At 37.5% G+C, this 18,524-nt stretch overlaps 1 protein-coding gene across 2 annotated transcripts in view; it reads left to right on the top strand.

The window, feature by feature from the left end:
* LOC126458620 (ATP-binding cassette sub-family C member 4-like) overlaps positions 1-18,524 on the top strand; it is a 312,931-nt gene that overhangs the window by 129,130 nt on the left and 165,277 nt on the right. For both annotated transcript variants that reach the window (XM_050095787.1, XM_050095786.1), the window contains exons 3-5: positions 6,409-6,546; positions 10,940-11,144; positions 18,236-18,461. In XM_050095787.1, coding sequence (XP_049951744.1) covers positions 6,409-6,546; positions 10,940-11,144; positions 18,236-18,461 — 569 coding nt within the window. The remainder of the gene's footprint in view (positions 1-6,408; positions 6,547-10,939; positions 11,145-18,235; positions 18,462-18,524) is intronic.

Below are 18,524 nucleotides of genomic sequence, written 5' to 3'. Positions count from 1 at the left end.
AACAGTATTATCAGTTCTTGCATCACCCACGAGCCTTTGCCCCTAAAAGCACTTTTTTGTGACTCCCTCACCGTGAATATTACAATAGTTGACGGAAAACCGTAACATAGACTAGAGAACAGATGGCAAATGTAGCATCTTATAATTATAATTAATAGCGGTACACAGGTGAAACCATGTACCTTAAGTACCCTAAGCTCCTAGGTCTGTTTTGGGTTGCAAGCTAGAGGTCGCGGTTGCGAGCGTTAACGAAGTCGTGGTGCATGTGTGGTCTCTCTGATGTAGTGGTAGGAGACTATCCAGGTGCTGCCCGTTAGTGTTGCCACACTCCAAAATTTTTTAACAGCAGTACATACTAAAGGATCTTAGTTGCTGTTCAGTCTGAATTAAGTAAATACCTTACTGTAAATTATACTATTCATCACAGCTTGCATAGAGACAACCTTTGCCCGATGACCATGGTTTTTCATATAAATAATTATCTATTTATGCGCTTTATGTCATTTACAATAATTTTGCGTAATGAATGACAGAATTAAATACTGCTCACACTGGAAAATACCACAAAAAATGAATTTCAAAGTACGTCTCTCGAAAATAGCATCAAACTGAATAACCTGAATTAGCGAACATAATCTCAATTGTTGTGCTGTAAATGCAATAAAATTACAACACAATTCACATTTGTGGTAAGTATGTTAAATCTAGTGTTGTAGTCTTCTTCACAATAACTTTTTATTTGCCAAGATGGCAAGGAAGAATACATCGATTTCTAGTTTCAACCAGTAAAATGGCCATCTTCAGATCACGTAACAGAAAGCAGTTGTCTACGTCAACTACTGAAACACGATGTTCTGTCACTATCATATTTACAATTCCACACCATGTGCTGCAGTTCTGCAATGATGGCTTCTACAAGCTCTCATTATATGCCACACTTATTGAGAGTTGTGTCTGTGTTCTCACAAAATTTTCTCTGCTGAGTCTATCAAACTGATTCCAGTGAGACGCGTCAAACAAGCAGCCGTCCACTCTGAGCTCTGTCACATGCATTGACACTAGCACCACCATTTCCTTCATTAAAAGCACAAACAACCCATTGTCACACATTACTGATTTTGATATGATCATCGTCATACACAGCTATCATTCGTCTATGGACTTCAATTGGAGGCACGTTTTGTGTGGTTAGAAACTCGATAACGACATGCTGTTTCTCATACACTGATATAGGCATGTTACACACTTCCATGTGCATGCTACAATCAGAGCTCTGTAGTGGCAGAGGGTTGCAACTTCTGACAGCATAGCAGGAAAGTTGATCAAGTAGTACTTCAACCAATATTGAGAACCGAATAAAAAATTTTTATCTGAATATCTAGCTTTATGGATGTAAATTTCTGTTAATTACATTTAGATAGCAGTGTTTGTTATAAAACTGTATAACAGGTTGTAGCGGTTCCACCTGCTTTTATCTCTTCGTTTGTTGTACTCGGTGTTGACCCGTGTTGCTACACTGGCTGAAAAATGGGTGGTGGATTCTGACGCAGATTTCACTTTTCACAACCTCCTAATAATACAGTTATATGGCCAGTGCACTATTGTTTGAACTTTCGGTAAGCCTCGTTAATAGTTAGCAAGTGAACCTCCACATGCCCTCCCTTCAAGAATTAAGTGTTTGGTAGATGATGATCTCCTGTTTAAAAAAACCTTAAGGCAGTTCCTATTGCAAGGATCATTTTATACATTAGAAGAGTTCCTGTACTACAGTGTTTAACATCTCTTGTATTGTAGATTGCAAATGTATGCCCAAATTTGTATTTGTAATACCGAATATTTTTATTGTAAACATATATTTTACAATATTTATTTCTCTGTAACACTTATTATTTTGTAATCTTTATCTCTCTCTAAAATGTATTTTTGTAGTGGGACCTAAGTTACTGTTTACTGTTTTTTGTTTTGTAATCTCCATCTATTTCTAAAATGTATATTTTTTGTAGTGGGACCTAAGTTACTGTTTACTGTTTTTGTTTTGTTTTATATATTACCATAAATTCTGGCCAAAAGCTTGTAAAATTGACACGTTCCATATCCTGTGATACTGTCACAACATGGATCACCGGAACAGAGAAATAAATAATAATAAATATACTGCTACTATAGTTTACTGTTGAACATCTACGAGCAGAAAAACCTAACCACAATGTTCACAGTTCTTGAAGAACAAACAGTTACATATGAAAATAGACAATGTCATTGTTTTCATACGGTCTATTGATGTAACACTTATTTCACTGTTAAGTTGATACATTGTTATTGTTCTAAGCAACCCGAGTTCCTTTTCTGAAATTCGGGCGTGGACTGACTGGCTCGGGACCAAAAAGCAGGCCCTTATATATCGCCACAATAATAGGTACTGAAACTACACATTGTTTAAAGTTAAATTTACAAAAATTACAATTAAAACTTAACTCAATCGATTAACTGAATATATTATAAAATTGGTTCTTTTTAACAGTTTCTTCTACTACAAGGGTTAAGCCAAATTATTTGTTTAAATCTTGAAATCAACAAATATAAATACGCAAACAATACTTTGGACAAAACTGTTAATTATTTTGTAATCAAATAAATCCAAATACATACTTTAAGATTACTAGCATTTTGTCTTCCAAATGTTTACAATTACTACAGAACTGATATTTGTTTGTACGTAGTTACGAAACAATTACTGATTTCACCCTATAATGAAATATACTAACTAGTAATAGTCAAAATAAATTAGAAAATCAATTACATACATAGAACAGCATAAAATTAGATCTGGTATTATATTATATTCTTTAAAACTGAGGGCCAATCTTTCTCTTTTATGGAAATGCAGATTATACTCACGTATATTAATGTTAATTAGTTAAAAGTAAAAAAAAAAAAAATGTATTTAAGTAGGCAGATGTCAAAACAAGAGGGTAAGAAAAATTATCCCAGCTTGCTTCATCACAAGGTAATAATCAATTATAAACTGGACACAGTATCTACAAATATAAAAATATTTTCTTTGAAAAAGACTATTGTAGTGAAGTAAATATTGAGACATTGCAGTAATAGCAGATAAACAGTAGCTAAATAATAAAACCAAGGAAACATCAGAAATTTAGATGATATAAGTATGAATAGCATGAAGAAGTGGAGTGGTAGTGTATTGTTAATATACAGTTTTCAGACCAATATTCTGTGTGGTTTTTGTCTCATGTTACTGTACATTTTGACTCATTACACATCCATGAAGGTTTTCCCGCTTGATGGGATCTATGGAACACAGTGAATGAATGAATGACTCTCTGGCAGCAAAGTTCAATGCGGAAGTAATTTGTCAACTTGTTAACATTTGTTACAAATGCTTAAATCTGAACAGTGATTATGAACAGAAATAATGCAAGAGGTAATTCTGATATTTTTCAAATACATTTGCAGTCACTACTCCAATATTTTATTTGTAGCTTTATTCATTTTCGTTTTCAAAGACAGATTTTTCAGAGAATCCTAGTAGCTAATGCATCCTGTGGTGTTGATACCAGAAAAATTATCCTGGAAAATACTGTACATAGTTTATAAAATTGTACTTTATTCCAGACATTCAGTTTCTGTGAATAGGCCACTTTCATCTACACTCCTGGAAATGGAAAAAAGAACACATTGACACCGGTGTGTCAGACCCACCATACTTGCTCCGGACACTGCGAGAGGGCTGTACAAGCAATGATCACACGCACGGCACAGCGGACACACCAGGAACCGCGGTGTTGGCCGTCGAATGGCGCTAGCTGCGCAGCATTTGTGCACCGCCGCCGTCAGTGTCAGCCAGTTTGCCGTGGCATACGGAGCTCCATCGCAGTCTTTAACACTGGTAGCATGCCGCGACAGCGTGGACGTGAACCGTAGGTGCAGTTGACGGACTTTGAGTGAGGGCGTATAGTGGGCATGCGGGAGGCCGGGTGGTCGTACCGCCGAATTGCTCAACACGTGGGGCGTGAGGTCTCCACAGTACATCGATGTTGTCGCCAGTGGTCGGCGGAAGGTGCACGTGCCCGTCGACCTGGGACCGGACCGCAGCGACGCACGGATGCACCCCAAGACCGTAGGATCCTACGCAGTGCCGTAGGGGACCGCACCGCCACTTCCCAGCAAATTAGGGACACTGTTGCTCCTGGGGTATCGGCGAGGACCATTCGCAACCGTCTCCATGAAGCTGGGCTACGGTCCCGCACACCGTTAGGCCATCTTCCGCTCACGCCCCAACATCGTGCAGCCCGCCTCCAGTGGTGTCGCGACAGGCGTGAATGGAGGGACGAATGGAGATGTGTCGTCTTCAGCGATGAGAGTCGCTTCTGCCTTGGTGCCAATGATGGTCGTATGCGTGTTTGGCGCCGTGCAGGTGAGCGCCACAATCAGGACTGCATACGACCGAGGCACACAGGCCAACACCCGGCATCATTGTGTGGGGAGCGATCTCCTACACTGGCCGTACACCACTGGTGATCGTCGAGGGGACACTGAATAGTGCACGGTACATCCAAACCGTCATCGAACCTATCGTTCTACCATTCCTAGACCGGCAAGGGAACTTGCTGTTCCAACAGGACAATGCACGTCCGCATGTATCCCGTGCCACCCAACGTGCTCTAGAAGGTGTAAGTCAACTACCCTGGCCAGCAAGATCTCCGGATCTGTCCCCCATTGAGCATGTTTGGGACTGGATGAAGCGTCGTCTCACGCGGTCTGCACGTCCAGCACGAACGCTGGTCCAACTGAGGCGCCAGGTGGAAATGGCATGGCAAGCCGTTCCACAGGACTACATCCAGCATCTCTACTATCGTCTCCATGGGAGAATAGCAGCCTGCATTGCTGCGAAAGGTGGATATACACTGTACTAGTGCCGACATTGTGCATGCTCTGTTGCCTGTGTCTATGTGCCTGTGGTTCTGTCAGTGTAATCATGTGATGTATCTGACCCCAGGAATGTGTCAATATAGTTTCCCCTTCCTGGGACAATGAATTCACGGTGTTCTTATTTCAATTTCCAGGAGTGTATTTTGGTCTTTAACTCACATACATATTGTTGATTTTAGACTTACATTCCCAACATCCTAACTACAGGAAAAGATGTTATTGACATTCAGTGATGTGGTTGTTGCTACAGTCTTCAGTTTGATAGCTTCTTTGATGCACCACTCAACTCTAGTCTATCCTGTGTAAGTCTTGCCATCTTGGTAAACTACTGCACCCTGCATCCATTTGAACCTGCTTACAGTCTCTATCTGCAATTAACAGTACCCACTCTCCTTTCCATTATCATACTGGCAATAGCTTGATGTCTCAGGATGCGTTTTGTGAACCAATCCCTTCATATATTCAAGTTGTGCCATAAATTTCTTTTCCCCCAATTCTATTAATTATCTGTTCATTACTTATCCAACCTACTTACCTAATCTACAGCATTCTTCTGTAACCTTCAAAGGCTTCTATTCACCTCTTGTATGAATTGTTTATCATTCACATTTTACTGCCACATGAGACTACACTCCAAATAATTATCTTCTGGAAGGACTTTCAAACGTTTAAATTTGTACACTATATTACCAAATTTCTCTTTTTAAGAAATTTTTTCCTCACTTTTACTTGTCTGCATTTTATATCATCTCTACGTAGGCCTTTAGGACTTGTTTTTCTGCCTGAATTAAAAAAAAAAAAAAAAAAAAAAATCATCCACTAATTTTAGTGTTTAATTTCCTATTCAAAATCCCTTCTGATTTAATCTGACTACAGTCCACTACAGATGTTTTACTTTTGTTGATTTTCATCTGATAATCTCTTTACAGTGCATTGTCTACTCCTTTCAACTGCTCTACCAAGTCCTTTTGCTGTCTATAACAGAACTACAGTGTCATCATCAAAGCTCAGAGTTCCATTTCTTGTTGCTTACCTTTAATATCATTTCCAGATTTGCCCTTGGTCTCCTCTACATTAGGCATTGGCTACAACTTTGTGTCACTCCCTTCTTATCTATTACTTACCTTTCATTTCCTTTGACTCTTATAACTGCAGTCTGATCTGCGTATAGATTTCTGTCAATAATACTGAGGGAACAACTTCAGTAATGGCTATAAAAGTAATAATAAAAATAATTGCTGACAATGATCAGATGAAAATAGAATATTGTTTACATTTAGCTTTATTTTAATCTGTTCCTTCTATCTATATTACGTTTATTAGCAGGGTAATGAGATAAATTATAAATGGTATGGATAAAAGCTCATTTTCAGAAATTCCATTCAAAAATTTAATTTTTGATAATGATGTTTATAAACGTCATTTGAATAATAACTGTCACACCATTTGTTTCAGAAACTGGAGGAAGGAATTAGCTTCAGCTAATAAAAAGGAGAAAAAGGAGCCAAGCCTTTTGAAGGCACTTTATCACACCTTTGTTGGCCAGTATATGTATCAAGGAGTAATACTGGCATTCAATACATTTGTAGTCAGGTAAATTAGTTTTTAATTTTCTGTGTGAATGAGGCACTGTGTTTTTGTCTAAACAAATCCTGGTATTCTCACAGTTTGTCTATAAGAACTTGTAAACTTAGAATGGGAGGAAGTTGTGAGAGCATTTACTGACAAGACATACATCTTTCCCACAAATTTTCTGCGTCTTTACTACAATGCAAATGTAAATGAAATATAAATGGGATTTTATTTAAAAAATTATTTATCAAAGAGCAAAAGGCAGTTACAATTTATTTTTCCAAATAGTTTTCCACTTTAAAAATACATTTTCCCCAGATAGAAGAAAGGTTTGTTATTGCAGCATCATAGAATGAAGCTGGTTATATCAGAAGCCAGTTGCACATGAATTCTTCCGTGCCCTTGTCATCTTCAAACTAGTGCCATCGTAGAGCTTCTTTAATACAGGGCTAAGGTCTGGGCTGTAAGCAGTATGATCAACCTTAATCCAGTGCTTTTCCTGTAGTTTGGAGACCATTAAGGGCTTCACTATGGGGCCAGGTATTATAAATAGAGGAGAGTGACCTATTGAATCAGTTGGTCTCATATTTTGCAGTCATATGCATCCCTCACCTTCTTCAGCAACTTGCAGCAGTATGCAGCATTCATTGCGTGTTGCTCATGCAAAAAGTCAATGAGCAAAATACCTCAATAGTAGAAAAAAATGGTTGAAAGAAACTTTTCCAGCTGACATTCGAGTCTCGGCTTTCACTGGAGCTGCCTCCCCTTTCTTCTGCCACTCCATACTGGCTTGTTTTGGCTTGGGAGTGCAGTGATGCACCCACATTTTGTGGCAGGTGACAGTCCAACTCAAAAACGCATCACCTTCTTTTGCAAATGTTGCTGTAAGCCTCTGACAGATCTCCAAACATCTCAGTTTCTGATTTTTGGTCAAAAGACAAGGGACCCATCTGAAACACACTTTATGGAACTGTGGGTCAATTGTGATGATCACTTGACAGTTCCCACAACTTATACCGACATGTTCTGCAATTTTTGATACTCTAGCCTGTTGATCTGTTACAAGAATGTCTCAAACTCCATGAATGTTTCATCTGTAATGCTAGTCAAAGGACAGCAATCATGTTGCTGATTTTCCACATTTTCTTGTCCTTCCTTGAACTCTTTATGCCAGGCAAACACACACATATTTGGCAATGTCTGATCACCAAACTGTGCAATCAATCTCTGAAAAATTTCCTCATTTGAACTCCTTCACGAGCAAAAATTTTATAATTATGTTTTGCACAGTGGAGGGGTGCACCTGCTGCTTCGAGATCATGATCATTACTGATGAAGCACTCCTAATGTCCCCACTCAACAATACTAGAAGTGCAACTCTGGTCCTACTAACTGTTGATGCTCAGGAACAAAAATCCCTTTTATATTTAGTTCAACCTCATATTTCTCATTTATGACAACAACATTAAAAGAAAGGATTGCTGGCATTAGTGATTAGTAAGGAATTATTTGTCTTTGCACATAAGGTTGCAAAGACCTAGATTATGCCCTAATTGTGACAGATTTCACGAAGTTTCTTCCCAGAGACGGTGGACAAGCTGTTTCTGAAAGTGTAATCTTGCACTTCACAAGCAGACAAAACCAGGCAACCTCCTCCCATTTAATCTCATAGATTGAAATGCAGATATGTGTTTAGTAGTTAAAAGAACAAATTCAGACATGTAAGGATTCAGTCTTTTTTGTTGACAACCATCAGTAAATAAACTTAAATGGTTAGTTGCCTACAGAAATTTTTAGAATTGATTTCATTTCTCTTTTTCTGACTTCTCACACATTTTCTGGCAGAGTACAAGAACATGTCTGTAGTGAAATCATGCACTGATACAACATGACAACTAGTTCCTTAGTAATGTGGGCAGTCTCCTTCCATTTGTGTCAAGATAGTGTTTAAATGATCAATATTAATCCAGTTTCACCTCTATGATGCTGAAACCAAAGCCACAACTTTCATTTAGGTTGTACTGACACTGTTAGTCATTTCCTTACCAGTTGTATCCCACAGAGCAAAACAACATCTACACAGATGTATAAAAATGTAACTGTCATGAAGTATTCCTTTGTCAGATGTTTTTAGCTTAAGTTCTTTTCTGAATGATAATTTGGACCACAGGAGGGATAAAAAATAATTACAGCAGTTGTTCACAAATTTATGTTTTCATCATATTACAAAACTATTCAGTGTCACCTATATTGATTTATCTATTATGGTTGTCTTGTGCTTGATTGGTGTATTTTTAGATAAGATTACAAGCTGCTTTGATTTTGTTTTCTGTATTCTCTATGATGTTATCACTTTTGGGATTTTTATTTGCATGTGTGTGTGTTTGTGTGAGGATAGAACAGAATAGAATAGAACTTTGATGTCTCATAAAATACAGTATCATTGACTTAATACAAAAGAGACTTGTCAAAATACAAAAATTGATTTCAGTTTTTCTTAAAGTACAGTATCATCATTACAATACTCCATGCTGGATTCATAATTGATGGATAATTTATGATCTTCAATGTTTATTCTCTGCTGCTCATATTCTCAGATCATCCATCATGAAATCTTCTATTGAAGAGTAACATTTCTGCACCGGCTTGTCATGTCAGTTTTTTCATAGATTCTAAATTAATACTGAGCAGATCTTTTCCTTTTCCTTTGTTTTAAATTTTCATACTCATCCACTGTGGAATTTGAGCATGAAGGTTCAAACGATGGGTAGCCAACATAAATTGATTTGGGTTGTGCGTGTTGTATGTTGAAATTAATTTGCTGCAAACAAATCAGGGTGCTGTGAACAAATGTATTCAGTTTGTAGATGTACAGTGAGGCCACACAAGGGGACCTAAGTTTATATCATTAGTACAGTGTGACACAAAATCAACAATAAGGTTCCTGTTTACAACTACTCTTCAGATATTTATGGAAAAGAAAAAATAGTATTTTGCTATCAGACTGCATGAAACAACTTCAGATTATTTATTTGTATCTTTTATACTGTTATAACTCTTTGAGAACGTTGTGTGACTTTCAAGCAGTATTGTTCTAGCAAGACATCTACTTGACTACTGACTTTTTATTCGATTGGCCTCTGACACTGATGAGCCAAAACATTATGACCACATGCTTAATAGCTTGTTTGTCCATTTTTGGAAGGAAATACACCACTGATTCTGCATGTCATGGATCCAACAGTTTGTCACTTTGTGGAGGCATATGGCATTAGATGTCTACACACAGGCCAGGTAATTCACATGAATAATGAGCCACTGGTTTGCTTACAAAGTGTCTGATACTGATCCAGATGGGTCCCGTAGGATTTACATCAGGCAAATTTGGTCACTGAGAAATCAGTGTGAGTTCACTACAATGCTCCTCAAACCATGAAGGGATGCAGGAATGATTACTACCACAGGTCCCACACACACACAGGAGAGTGTCTCCCATTGCGTAATACTGCTCCCACCAGTGTGTGCTGATGGTGCACTGCACATTTCTAGCTGCCATTCACCTTAATGACTGAAGATGACAGTTAATGTAGTGTAGCAAAAATGTGATTCACCTGAATAGCCGATATGTTTCCATTGATCAACAGCCAAAAATTGATAGTTTCATGCCCTCTGCAATCAAAATTGACGATGTCTTTGGGAATGCATTGTGGTGGTCTGCTGCATAGCTACATGCTCAGCAATGTGTGATGGCACAGATGCCACTGAGCACCATCTATCTTTGTTTACAGAGCAGACGAGCCTCCAAACCCCGTGTTCTGTGACGAGTCGTGGACATCCAACCATTTAGTGCCTAGTGGTAGTTTCCATGTATTTCTACTGTAGCGTGTGAAAATATGACAAGCTTCGTCATTTTTGAGATATTTACTCACGGGCTCTGCTTAATAATAATCTGCCTTTTGTCAAAGTCATTTATTTTAATGGGTTTCCCCATTTGCAGCCCATATCTTCACTAGGGTGTTCCCCCGACCGTGTCTGGCCCATTTACGTACTTTTGTTGTCACATCATGTTCCTGCAATACCACCAGGCAGCATCCATCATTTTGGTGGGCAGTGGTCATAATGTTTTGGCTCATCAGTGTACATTTCTATTAACTATAATAAAGGAGCACTTAATTTAAACTGATTTCCAGTCTAGTCTGCACTGTTTACAGTTTTGCTCCTTTGTTCCCAATGAATCAGTCATGAAAGGCATTGAACCAAGCAGAAGTTGTTTCTGCATACTACTTTCACTGGTAACATTAAAACTGTTTCCATGTTAAAGGATCACAACAATCTGTTGACACATTTATATTGGAAGAATATTTAAAATTAGAATACAATTAAAAATGTGTGCACTATTTGGTATTGTCCTCAGCACAGCAAAACCTGTCCTCCTGGGTTATCTGCTAAAGCATTTTACTCCTGGATCAACAATTACAAGGGACGAGGCATTCTATTATGCAGGAGGTTTAATAGCTACACTATTTCTGAATCTTGTACTGATGCATCATACTAACTTGATGGCACAACGTATTGGAATGAGGGCAAGAATTGCATGTTGCTCCCTTATCTATAGAAAGGTATGTTTCTTTCTCTAGTGTTTATCTACATACACATATAAAAACACTTACAATCACAATGTACGTAACTGAAAGTATGATCTGCAAATTACTTTATTCTTTATATGCAAATCCAACACCACTGTTGTCTAAAACATAACATGCACACATATACAAAAAAGGAACTTATTTTTTTAAGCAGGCTTGTGATCGTTACTTTTCCTCCATCCCAGGCTTTGGATCTCTTTTCATTCTTTCTTTTAAATGCAATTCTTGGTCTAAAAGATGTACTGATCAAGGAAACAACACAATAATTTAGAGAAACTGGTTCGTGTAAGAGGTTAACTTTGCAAATAGGAAAATTTCAGATATAAAATGAAGAAGAACTTCTTAACCATGTTACCAAGCTCTATAATTCATTTAAAATCATTGAAAAGCCAAACCTAAGAGAATATGTTGTAGATGTCATTTGAAACTTTTTAAGTGTTTTGATACTCTATTCACGGTATGTTTTTTTCCTTACTATAGAAATTTAATGCTGCTGCTTCTCATTTGTGTAATATTAGCTTACTATTTCATTAATTTTTAAGATAATACTATTTAATATTAGCTGACTAGTTCATTAGTTTCTGAGATAATACTAACTGATTTTAGTAATGAATTCAAAAATATTTACCTTTATTTTTGCCAATCATGGTATTTTTTCAATTAGTGAACTGCAATATACTGACAGTAAATTTGGTTACTTTACGTTATTCACATTTTCAGTAAGTCTCAATGTGCAATAACAAATCGAGACAAAATGTCTCAGACTGTTGATAAATGGAAATACATTTGTGGGGTAGGTTTCTAGTTTTAATTATCCTTTCAAAAAATGAAGTTTTGTTGTTTATTTGTTGACACATAAATCTTCAGAATCCTGATACACACTGATATGCCCATGCTGAAGTATTGTATCAAGCTGCTAAACAAGATGATGCAGCCCACTGATGAGCTGGACATGGGCTGTACCATGAAGTTTTATCTCCTCTGGCAGCTCGAGACAATACGTCAGCACAGGGATTTCATTGTGTACCAAGAATGCAGAAATATATCAGCAAACAAACAAAAAATTATTTACAAAACTTTATTTTTCAGTGTTATACTGGATTGGTGCATAAGTTTATAGCGCTTTTCCATATAGATACACATAATAGTCTTTTGTCATCACTAATATATTCTATTTCACTGTTTACAAGTCCATCAATCGTAGGGTAACTTTCTGATTTTGCAACTGTGGAAATCATACTGTTTCGAGGCAAGAACTCATCGAGCCATGTTCGGAGCACATTTTTATCCTAAAAGGAGGTTTCTTGAAGGTTATTCAACATAGAGCAGAAAAGGTGAAAATCTGAGAGTGCACGATCAGGTGAAAGAGGTGAGTGTGGAACGGCATCCCAACCCAGTTCCTGTATACTGTTTTTCGTCAGTCCAGCAGAATGCAGGCAGGCATCAGTTCATGCTGTCTTTCTGGCCATTGTTCTTGGATTGTATCTGCAAGACATCTCAGTTGATTGCAATACATGTTAGTAGTGATGGTTGCACCTCAGGGAATCAATTCACAGTACACCACACCATCACTGTTCCACCAGATGCATAATATTTTCGCTTGTGAATGCGTACAGGTCTTTGTACAGGGAGTTGCTGCTTTGCTTGGGCTCAACCATTCCTTTCCTTATGCTAGTATAAAGATGCTATTTCTCATCACTAGGATGAGAATGGTTGGTGCACTGACTTAGAACACAGAGTACCCATACACCCAATTTTTGAACCTTCCCCATTGCATGTGAATGTCACACAATGATGGAATGATCACAGTTCATTATGTTTGCCAATTCTCGAGTATGTTGACATGGTTCATTGTGGATCAATGCTCTTAAACAATCTTCATGAAACCCTCCAGGTCTTCCTGAATGTAGAGAGTTTTTAACATCAAAACAATCCTCCTTAAAATGAGAAAACCGTTTTTTGACAAGCTCTGTCCAGTGGCATTATCTCTGTATGAAGTGCAAATGCTTCTGGCTGGTTCCACTTCTGTCACCCCTCTATTGAATTAAAAGAGAAGAGCATGTTGGAAACGTTCTGATTTTTCCACTTGGCACTCCATTTTGTAGCATCCACTGATCCTCTCACTGTCTCTATTGTGTGCAACTTCTTGGCACTGACGTGGCTAGTAATAATACAGTTAATTAGAACACTCTGAATAAGTAGCACTTTATTAATTATCATGAAACTTATCTTTGCTCACCAGGCTCAGCTGTAGCAATGAAAGCCGGCAGGGGTGGCCGAGCGGTTCTAGGCGGTACAGTCTGGAACTGCGTGACCGCTACGGTCGCAGGTTCGAATCCTGCCTCGGACATGGATGTGTGTGATGTCCTTAGGTTAGTTAGGTTTAAGTAGTTCTAAGTTCTAGGGGACTGATGACCTTAGAAGTTAAGTCCCATAGTGCTCAGAGCCATTTGAACCATTTTGTAGCTATGAAACTACACACATGGGCTTGCGGTTCATAACACACTAAGTAAGCCATGATTACTGAGTGATGACTTGATACACTTTCAGAATGGCCTTACTGTGGCTTCACTACAGTCACTAGAAAACACAAGTTGATAGACACTTGTTCACACTGTTCTCATAGCATTGGTGCATGGGCACAGTTCACAGGAGGCAGAAGTCTCTTCACTCCCTGATGGTTGACACAGACTTTGTCATGGCAAGTAGGCAGTACAACATTATTCCAACAGGAACTTCCTGGAAGTGTGCAGAATCCCACCTTAAACAGATCTGCCCTCCTGGCACTATTTCGCAGCAGAGGCGTGGTGATGTTGCCTCGGAACTACAGGAGGCAATGCCTTCGCTGGCACCTCGTGACGCTGCTTCGCTGTGCACTCTGTCTGCCCTGGTCGGTACTTCTTGTGCCACTCTCGCTACTCGATGACACTGCAAATCCCCAAATGACAAAATAACAGTATGTAAACTAAAATAGCAACAATGAACTGCAAATAAAAAATGATAGTTGATAATTAGAACCATAACAACTGGAATACCACCACGTAAAATAAAAATGCTATGAACTTATGCACCAACATCATAATTAAAACTGTATGATTACCTCTCACATTTAAGCCACTCCAGTAGTTTGAAATATTTTAGTCAATAAATTAAGAAACTAGAGGAAGATTAACATGAAATACTTTTATGTTATTTTAATATACAGATTTGTCTAATTTTGCAAAAGTTTGTACAGTTAGTGTGGCAAAAATTATTTCACAGTTTAAAACATATTATTCACTGGTATGGTACTGCAGCATTACAAACTTCAGAATCACTTCCTTAGTTGCCAAGAAAATATTTTCTCCTTGATGTAGACTGTAAAACATATTTAGTGATTTAATTATTTTCAAAGTTTTATGGTTGTAAATTCATAGTCACCTCTTTTACAAATTACAACCCCATAGCAAAAATCATTAATAACAAAGACAGCCTTCTGGCTTCATCTCAAAAGCAGAGATTTATTAAGTGAACTGTATGGCTGCCATCCTTTATTGTGAAGAATTTTAACAGTTGCTGCTGCAGCCATGTTTAAAATCTTGAACTGTATGAGATAAACAGAGGCCTTTAATGTAAGTGAGGAAGTACTGGGTGGGTTATACTTTGTGTTCCATACATGTGTGTGTGTGTGTGTGTGTGTGTGTGTGTGTGTGTGTGTGTGTGTATAATAGAGGGAAACATTCCACGTAGGAAAAATATATCTAAAAACAAAGATGATGTGACTTACCTACCAAATGAAAGTGCTGGCAGGTCGACAGACACACAAACAAACACAAACATACACACAAAATTCAAGCTTTCGCAACAAACTGTTGCCTCATCAGGAAAGAGGGAAGGAGAGGGGAAGACGAAAGGATGTGGGTTTTAAGGGAGAGGGTAAGGAGTCATTCCAATCCCGGGAGCGGAAAGACTTACCTTAGGGGGAAAAAAGGACGGGTATACACTCGCACACACACACACACACACACATATCCATCCACACATATACAGACACAAGCAGACGGATATGTGTGTGTGTGTCCGAGTGTATACCCGTCCTTTTTTCCCCCTAAGGTATGTCTTTCCGCTTCCGGGATTGGAACGACTCCTTACCCTCTCCCTTAAAACCCACTTCCTTTCGTCTTCCCCTCTCCTTCCTTCTTTCCTGATGAGGCAACAGTTTGTTGCGAAAGCTTGAATTTTGTGTGTATGTTTGTGTTTGTTTGTGTGTCTGTCGACCTGCCAGCACTTTCATTTGGTAAGTCACATAATCTTTGTTTTTAGATATATATTTCCTACGTGGAATGTTTCCCTCTATTATAACCATATATATATATATCTTTAAATATGTCTGCTTGTGTCTGTATGTGTGGATGGATATGTGCGTGTGTGCGAGTGTATACCTGTCCTTTTTTCCCCCAAAGGTAAGTCTTTCCGCTCCCGGGATTGGAATGACTCCTTACCCTCTCCCTTAAAACCTACTTCCTTTCGTCTTCCCCTCTCCTTCCCTCTTTCCTGATGAGGCAACAGTTTGTTGCGAAAGCTTGAGTTTTGTGTGTATGTTTGTGTTTGTTTGTGTGTCTATCGATCTGCCAGCGCTTTCGTTCGGTAAGTCACCTCATCTTTGTTTTTATATATAATTTTTCCCACGTGGAATGTTTCCTTCTATTATATATATATAATAGAAGGAAACATTCCACGTGGGAAAAATTATATATATATATGTAATGATATTACAGATTATGCCAGATCTTGTAATAACAAATGTGGTGTGGATTAATGTGTTGATGTGGCATGAGATGGTTACCTGAGGATATAGTTACACAAGATGTATTGCGTATCATACTATTTTCAGTCACACATTTCATATAACATTCAATTAATAAATTTTATACTTCAGCATCTGTGGTGTTACAGCCCTGGCTGTAAAGTATGTAATGTAGAGATAGTGACTTTTTCAATTAATCTGCATGACCTTGCTCGGATTTCATCTGACCTGGGAGTAACCTGCAACTAAATCTTGAATTGCAATCAGTCAGCTTCACTTTGCATTTAATTATCAGATTTATTCATCAAGAAAGACTCATTTGGAGAAATATAACTTTCTAGTATTCCCATAAAACTCCTAATTTTGCTGATGAAAGTCAAAGATGCTGTTTATTCCTGCAGCTTCCTTCAGTTTTAACAAACCCAGACTCAGATTTTAATCTTCAGTTAATTCATATCTTGAAAAATATTTCATACTCTGCAGGGAAACTGCCTTAAAATCGTTGCCCCCATTCTTGATTGAGTAGGTGGAGAAATGGAAATAAATTTTACTTTGTAACTCTATTAGTGTGGTATAATGCAAAATTAATGATATATGGTAGATCTTGACTGATAGAAGTCAGAATCCTACTGTTTTGCAGTATCACCACACATACATTTGGAGTTACAGCTTGTCATGCACTTTCCACTTAAATACAATTATTGTACCAATTTTATAATGAGATTCAGAAGAAGACAACACTCACTGGCAAGATCTTCTTCTCACCGCTGGCTGTTGGTGCAGTTGCAGTAGTGGTCAGCAAGTCATCTCTGACAGCAGTGATGGAGATGCTGCCATTGATGTGTTTCAGTGCTCTTGATCTTGTCATGTAACATAAAAAAAACATACTTCTATAGAACACACTAGCAATGAAATAAGAAAAGTACAAACACTCATTAAATTCATCAACTTTGCATCCATAAAGTATATTGTAATGCTTTCTCACATGCTAGGTGGCAAAAATACTGGCATGAGAGCTGTTAATTTCTGTCATACCACACAGCACACATTTATTTAGTTTTTTTATATGTTTTCATGTGCATTTTATGTTGTTTACTTTTATTTTGTTTGATGATGTTTAAGTTTTCTTAAGTTACTGGAGATCACAATATTATTTTTATATTGTGAGATTGTCCTATACACTGTAAACACATATTTGTATCAGGTGATTTAATTTTTGATAACAACTTTAAATTTTCCTTTTTTTCACTTATCTTCTGTGATAATTTATTACACAAGATTTTTTTCCCTTTGAGGTCTGTTTTATTCCATGATTCACTTTCATTAGTAAGCGCAAGTTGGTAGCTTACTTCTAACATTCTTCTCATGAATGTTGTTACTTTCAGAATATGCAAATAAGGCCATGGAAGAAGTCATAGTTTGGATAAATCTTAAAGTGGCTCTTTCTATGGCTGTTAATAATCCTCTTTTGAGTTGTAAAACAGATTTTGCAGCCAAATGAATTTCACTAGACTAATGCACCGATTCTGTTTGGGTAAAGTACACATTGTTTGTCACCAACTTTCATGTGCGTCCAGGGGGAGTTGATGAAATAACAGATGAAGTTTAATTTACAACTTACAAAGTCTTCATCTTAAATCTACATTACAAGGAATTTTGTAACATGGTTAGTGCTTGTACCTTTTTTTATACATTTATGATTAAGTCACCTGCAGAAAATTTCTTCATTTTACAAAGATACATTTTTCAGTTTCTTTCTTGATGTCACTGACAGCCCTCCTGTTGACCAGTACATTGGTCTCATCTGTAGATTTATTGTACTTATGACTGGAGCTGAATAGCTCTAAATCATTAAAAATAGTATTTGTACTAAAACAGTCTCCTGCTAGACCATACTGCAGGTTTTGTTCTTCAGAACAATAAGAGCTCAAAGTAGCACTCACATGGTATTTAAGTTCAAAAATCTGTTTCCTGCTCTCTAAATACAACTTTATCCACTTGTAGTAAGACAATTTACTATGTTAAATTTAGTCTAGCTGATCACAAATAGCATATAACAGTGTTGGTCTTAATATAATGCATAGCTTCTAGAATTAATAAAGGATGACTGGAAACTATTTTTTGCATTCAATTGCTTCACCACTTAAAGCTGCCTTCTTCTAGAATTCTACCCAGATCATATGAATTGTAGTAGACTTTTTAATGCAAAATTAATTCCAATTTTATAAACTTTAAAATATTGTACTATGAACATATAGTTTAATTTTATTATTTTTAGATAATGCGTCTAAGCAAAACTGCACTTGGACAGACGGCAGCAGGTCAGATGGTAAATCTCCTGTCCAATGATGTAAACAGATTTGACAATCTGTCTTTAGTCTTGCATTACATATGGATCACTCCCATTGAAACAATAATAGTTACATACTTCATGTGGCAAGCCATTGGTTGGGCATCAATAATTGGTGTTGTTGGAATGTTTCTTCAAACTGTTCCTGTACAAAGTAAGTTATGTGTTTGATTTATATTCACAGTATTAATATTCATTTAAGAAACACTGCAGTTCT

Source organism: Schistocerca serialis, chromosome 2, assembly GCF_023864345.2.
Source record: "Schistocerca serialis cubense isolate TAMUIC-IGC-003099 chromosome 2, iqSchSeri2.2, whole genome shotgun sequence".
In the NCBI taxonomy this organism is placed as follows: domain Eukaryota; kingdom Metazoa; phylum Arthropoda; class Insecta; order Orthoptera; family Acrididae; genus Schistocerca; species Schistocerca serialis.
The sequence above is the reverse complement of the archived record's forward strand: the minus strand, read 5'-3'. Positions and strand labels throughout refer to the sequence as shown.